Source organism: Octopus bimaculoides, chromosome 19 (genome assembly GCF_001194135.2).
Source record: "Octopus bimaculoides isolate UCB-OBI-ISO-001 chromosome 19, ASM119413v2, whole genome shotgun sequence".
NCBI lineage: Eukaryota > Metazoa > Mollusca > Cephalopoda > Octopoda > Octopodidae > Octopus > Octopus bimaculoides.
The window spans coordinates 52,519,145-52,526,115 of NC_068999.1; the positions used below are offsets into that span (position 1 = coordinate 52,519,145).

Sequence of the window (6,971 nt, forward strand, 5' to 3'; positions counted from 1 at the left end):
ATATATATATATATATATATAAAGTAGCAGCCATAATATAAGACCCATTAAAAGCAAGTGTATTGAAATAGTTATTATAGAATGATAAAGAATTTTCTAATAGTATTCCATAAACTCACAAATCAAGTACAAATAATATAATTAGAAACGCAATTTCTAGTGTTTAATAGTCTATGCGTAAATAATTGGTTGAGTTAGTATGGGAGAAAAAAAACTTGTTTAGAAGTTGACTTAAACCTTGAATGTTTTGCAAAATAGAATAATGTAGGTTACACAGAGAATTAGTAAATGTAGAAGAAAGAGAGAGATATAAAAGAAGGAATAGAAAGAAAAAGAATAAGAGAACAGAATAATAAAAAAAAAAAAGAGAAAATGACAAAAAGGAAAAAGAGAAAAAAAGAAAAAATGGTGAAGTTTAAATATATGGAATTAGAAATGAGAAAGAAATTTTGCTGTATCTCAGTAGAGTCATTATGCCAATGATAAACACATGTGCTGGTTATATTTCACTTCTTTTATTAATATTAATCACTTAGAAAAGGCAGCAAGCTGGCAGGATTGTTAGCATACTGGGCAAAACGCTTAGTGGCATTTCATCAATCTTTATGTCTCGAGTTCAAATTCCACCGAGGTTGACTTTGTTTTCATCCTTTTGGGGTTAATAAAATAAGTACCAGTTGAATACTGGGGATCGATGTAATCGATTTACTTCACCACATCTGAAATTTCTGGCCCTGTGCCAAAATTTGAAATTACTATTAATCACTTAGCCAGCCAGTTAACTAATTGATTGTTTGGTTAACCATTCAATCAGCCAATTTGTCAAAGTCCTTTCATCACTATTCCACAACCTCATATCAATGGCAAACCAATGAGACTCCGGAGATACACCAAAATCTATTTCCACATAGCAGTTCGCATCACGAATCTTACAAGCCAAAACCAAATACTAAAAAGGAAAAAAGAAGAAAAGAAAGAGAAACTGAAGCACAGAAAGAAAACGAAGAAAGAAAGAAAGACAAAAGATATTGTTCTTAAACTTTTATGAAATCAGTTTGTTTTTGCACAGCGTTTTGTACTAAAAGCTTTCATTGGCTGCGTAGTTAAGAAGTTCTCTTCCCAACCACATGGTTTTGGGTTCAGTCCCACTGTATGACACCTTAGGTGTCTTCTACTATATCCCCAGACCAACTAAAGACTTGTGAGTGGGTTTGGTAGACTAACTAACAGAAGACTCTGTATGTGTGTGTGTGTGTGTGTGTGCGCGCGCATTTCTCCTTGTCTTGACATTATGTAATTCATTGTAAAGAAATGTCACAAGGAGTGTCATTAATTTCTAATTTCCTGCAAAAACATATTCAACAGAAAATCTTTTCAACTTTTTCATTTTTTTCCTCCTTTTCCTTTTCTGTTTTGTCATTTACTCTCTCTCTCATATGTATATATACACACACACACAAGGGGTTGATGAAAAGTTCCTGGCTTGAAAGGTATCGCAAAAGGCCTGGTTGGAGACCCAACCTTCTGAGTTCTTTTACAGGAAAAAAACTGAAGAACCACTGCAATAAGTGTGTTAATCTGAGAGGGGAATATGTTGAAGAAAATCACAATTAACTGATCCTCCAATATTTTCTTTTACCCAAAACCAGAAACTTTTCAGCACCCCCTTGTGTGAGTGTATATATATTGACGTCTTCCATTTGTTTCTTTCGTTGTTTGCAAAAAAAGTTCATATTCCATGTTTTTGTATTTCGTATTTCATGTTGTTTATGTTCTATGACATCCTGTACCCATATATGCATATATATATATACATATATATGTAAGTATGTACATATATGTATGTATATATGCATATATATATATATTATTTGTATTATCATCATTTATATATATATATCAACATCATCATCATCATCGTTTAACGTCCACTTTCCATGCTGGCATGGGTTTGACGGTTTGACTGAGGACTGGTGAGCCAGAGGCTGCACCAGGCTCAATCTGATCTGGCAAATTTTCTACAGCTGGATGCCCTTCCTAATGCCAACCATTCCGAGAGTGTAGTGGGTGCTTTTACATGCCAGTAAGGCGACGCTGGCAATGATCACGCTCAAATGGTGCTTTTCACGAGTCACCAGCATGGGAGCCAATCCGTGGCCCTGGCACGAGTGCCAATTAGGTGGTACTGTCATCGGCCACATCAGCGATTTTGATTTCGATTTCGCTTGCCTCAATAGGTCTTCCCAAGCAAGGTTTATTGTCCAATGAATGAGGGGTATTCATAAGTGGGTTGATTACACCCACTGGCTTAGGCCATGGGCTATGATCTCACTTGGCTTGTCGGGTCTTCTCAAGCACAGCATATCGCCAAAGGTCTCGGTCACTAGTCTTGCCTCAGTAAGGCCCAATGTTCGAAGGTCATGCTTCACCACCTCATCCCAGGTTTTCCTAGGTCTATCTCTTTCACAGGTTCCCTCAACTGCTAGGGTGTGACACTTTTTCACACAGCTGTCCTCATTCATTCGCAACACATGACCATACCAGTGCAGTCGTCTCTCTTGCACACCACATCTGATGCTTCTTAAATCCAACTTTTCTCTCAGGGAACTTACATTCTGTCATGTATGCACACTGACATTACACATCCAGCAGAGCATACTGGCTTCATTCCATCACCAGTGCTTTTACCCTGGCATATATGGTAGATCTATGAGAGAAAGATTTATCACAAATATCACAATAGCATAGTTTCTTTCTGGCATGAACATGTTCATGTATAGTTAAAACATCATCTTCAAAAGACAACTACCACAGGTATTGGAATGTTATGGCTTCTCCCCTGTATGTGCCCGCTTGTGTCTAGCTAAGGTACTCCTATGAGAGAATGATTTACCACAGACATCACAGTAATAGGGCTTCTCTCTTGTATGAATACTTTTGTCACTAGTTAATCTGCCACTTTTAGAAAATGATTTACCACAAATAGCACAGTAATATGGTTTTTCCCCAGTATGAATACGTATGTAACAAGTCAAACCACCACTTTGAGAGAATGATTTACCACAAATGTCACAGTGATATGAACACGTTTGTGACATGTCAAAATAATATTTGCAGAGAATTATTTACCACATATATACATATATATATATATATATATATATATATATATATATATATATATATCATCATCATCATCATCATCGTTTAACGTCCACTTTCCATGCTAGCATGGGTTGGACAACTTGACTGAGGACTGGTGAAACCGGATGGCAACACCAGGCTCCAATCTAAATTTGGCAGAGTTTCTACAGCTGGATGCCCTTCCTATATAAGCATGTATTTACAGAAGTAAATATATCTGTGCATTATACCTATGCATTCACGCATGGAAAGGTTGTAGTAATGAGAACTGCCAGGCAAGTAATTATATATGCCTTTAAGATATGTGGTGGAAATATGTGGGCAGGAAAAAGAATTATAGACTGAACATATCGATTACATATTTACAGACTAGGAGTCCAAAACAGCTGCTTGTTTCTTCTATGCATACAATGAATTGACTGTGAAAAGCTGAGAATACAAAAATACAGATCACACACCCACTTCATTGCCCTTTCGTGAAATTAGTATTTTTATCTTTTACTTATTTCTGTCAGAAAGAAACAAAAAAGGAAATGATTTTTTTGCCCAGAAACAAGCATGTGATGAACCCAGTACTTTGTCTGTTAAACAAAAATGGCCTAGACTCTTTAGAATTGATGAAATCATTAATAATATTTATTCTTCGGACAAAGAATAGAACAGTGAACACAACAATGTGGTGCAGCTTCTACAAAAAGTATTTTTGCACAGGCATCACTGCGTAATAAGAAGTTTGCTCCCCAACCACATGGTTCCAGGTTCAGTTCCACTGTGTGGCACCTTGGGCAAGTGCCTTCTACTATAGCCTTGAGGGCTGACCAAAGCCTTGTGAGTGAATTTGTAGACAGAAACTAAAAGAAGCCCATCAAATGTATGTGTATGTATTGTGTGTGTGTGTGTGTGTGTGTGTGTGTGTGTGACCACTGCTTGACAACTGGTATTGGTTTATTTATGTCCTCATCACTTAGCAGTTTGGCAAAAAGAGACCGACAGAATAAGTACCAGGCTTGAAAAAGAAAAGTACTGGGGTCGATTAAGAAATTCTTCAAGGTGGTGCTTCAGCATGGCCACAGTCTAATGACTGAAACAAGTAACAGATAAATGATACATTAAACAAAGGTCAACATGCTAGGCTGACTGGGTAACTAAGGCACCAGACTGGGTTACTAAGGCACCAGACTGGCAATAGTTGAGAGGTAGGTCTATTATTGTTATCCTCCTGAATTCTCTGGCAGTTCTGTCCACTAGTTTGCCTGCTATCATTACTCTGCGCTTGCAACTATTTACTGTTTTTGATCAGGAGCCCAAGTGAAAGGTAAAATTAAACATAGGGGCCCAGATCAAAGAGGGTTAAGGGGAATACAGCAATATCATGGCATTCTAACAATACATTCACGTTAAGATATACAAATTGCCATTTGGTATTAATGGCAATAATACTGCTTCCATCACTAACATTTATTTTCTGATTTTGATGTTAATTTTCTCATTATTATGACTGAACCAAAGATTTAAGTTGTTTAACAATCACTTACCTCATTACTTTAGCCAGACCAGAACCCAACTGTCCAAGACTTCCTAAAACAGAAAAAGAAATTATACAACATAGACTGGCAAGTGAACACTGAAATTGTCAAATAAGAAATTTCTTTTAAATAAGAGAGAATGAATAAATTATTTCTCGGTGGGATGACGAAGAAGAGGAAAATAATACAAGAGGAATAGGGTAACAAGGTAACATACTCTTTCCTGCAATTAGAGAATTAGAGTAGACACTAAATGTGGAGGAGAGTGTGGTAGAGTATGGTAAAGGGCAGAGTTATAGAGAAACTAGCAGGGTGGGGTGGGGGAGAAAATATCTGAAATGAATATCTTTGTTTAAAAACATAAAACTTACCTGTAATCAACACTCTTTGATTACCTTCATCTGAAGAATGATTGTGATGAGTGGATCGACAAAATGAAGTGCTTAATGCAGGAGCAATGATTTGTTTGGTTTGACTTAAAACACCAAATGTTCTTTTCAATGCAGACGTATGCATATTTACAGATTAGAAAGTCAATAGAATAAATACCAAACTGATAATTCTGAAAAGAGAAAATAATAATAATAATAATAATAATAATAATAATAATAACAACAACAATAACAATAACAACAGTTATGGCGTCAAATTTTAGCACAAGGCTTGCAACTTCGGGGGAGGGAGTGAATCAGTTACATTGACTCCGGTCCTCAACTGGTATTTCTTTTATCAACCCCAAAAGGATGAAAAGCAAAGTCAACCACAGTGGAATTTGAACTCGGAACATAAAGATGGATGAAATGGTGTTAAGCATTTTGCCCAGCATGCTAACAATTCTACCAGCTCACCAATGATAATAATAATAATGATTTTAAATTTTGGCACAAGGTCAGTAAGTTTGGTGGCGGGAGCAAGTCAATTACATCAACCCCAGTGTTCAACTGGTACTTATCTTAACAACCCTGAAAGGATGAAAGGCAAAATCAACCTCAGCAGAGTTTGAACTCAGAATGTGAAGACAGATGAAATGCCACGAAGCATTTTGCCTGGCATGCGAACAATTCCCCAGCTTGCCATCTTAATAGTAGCAGGAGTAGTAATAATAATAATAATAATAATTAATTCTGTTTTATTGGCCACAAGGGCTAATATAAATCAAAACATATAAGGACAAAGACAGGACAAAAAGTACAAAGGGTTTTGTTTTCCTTCGCAAGTGGAACTTTCTATTGTAGGCACAAGACCTGAAATCTGAGGGAAGGAATTAAGTTGATTACATCAACTCCGGCGTGTAACTGGTACTTATTTAATCAACCCTGAAAGGATGAAAGGCAAAGTCGACCTTGGTGGAATTTGAACTCAGAACGTAGCAACAGGCAAAATACCACCAAGCATTTCAGCCAGTGTGCTAAGAATCAGTTAGTTTTATATCTGTGTGTGTGTAGGCATGGCTGTGGGGTCGATTTGCTCGACTAAAGGCGGTGCTCCAGCATGGCCACAGTCAAAATGACTGAAACAAGAAATAGAGTAAAAGAGAATATCATTAATGAAACTGATATAATAACGGTTTTTGCTCAACTGATCATTTTGCAAGGCAGAAGACACGGATGCTGTTGCGGATAAATGCAACAGTGGGATGCGGATAAATGCAACGGTGGGATGCTGAGTTTGAGTGCTTATTTAAACCTTTGTTTTGTTTTTTTTTCTTTTGCATGATGCCAATTAGAATATCCATTTTCAATAAAACAAGTATCAGCTTGAGCAAAAGTATTAAAGTGCCGACAAGCAAAACAAAACAAGGCTTTCTTTGAAAGAGAATACTCTGATTTCCATAAATTTTTGGATCAAACTTTGCTAGAACTGGCTGCACTGGTTGGCAGTCGACCTGGCCTAGATCATTCAATAAAGGTGTCAAAGACTTTGCTAGACCTCTCCCTTCAGCTGCAAAACTTCGTTTGCAATTCTCTTCAGTTTAGTATTATTAGATGAATCAGATGGGAAATTCAGCAAGGATTGCTTCAGTTCTCTTTTTTGGTAGTGATTCATTATTTTGGGGCACTGATATTCGCAATAATTAATTCTAAGGTATAATATCGTAGTAAGAATAACAATTTCTTAAAATTTATGTATTTTTAAATTAAACTCGTAAGAGATTTCAGTTCAAGCAATTTTTTTTTTTGGTAGAGATGGACTATATGTAATCTGAACCTTTCCCCCCCTTATTTATTAATTTTTTTTACGTAATCCCAAGTTTTAGGCTATGGAGATTCCGATTCTGAAAAAAAAATTTTGAAAAATTTC

The 6,971-nt window shown here is 36.5% G+C and overlaps 1 protein-coding gene across 3 annotated transcripts in view; it reads right to left on the reverse strand.

The window, feature by feature from the left end:
* Positions 1–6,971, reverse strand: part of LOC106879108 (L-threonine 3-dehydrogenase, mitochondrial) — a 32,300-nt gene that overhangs the window by 11,760 nt on the left and 13,569 nt on the right. For all 3 annotated transcript variants that reach the window (XM_052974653.1, XM_014928546.2, XM_014928547.2), the window contains 2 exons: positions 5,042–5,232; positions 4,680–4,722 (listed from right to left, as the gene is read on the reverse strand). In XM_052974653.1, the coding sequence (XP_052830613.1) occupies positions 4,680–4,722; positions 5,042–5,186 (188 nt within the window). In that variant the 5' untranslated portion in view covers positions 5,187–5,232. The remainder of the gene's footprint in view (positions 1–4,679; positions 4,723–5,041; positions 5,233–6,971) is intronic.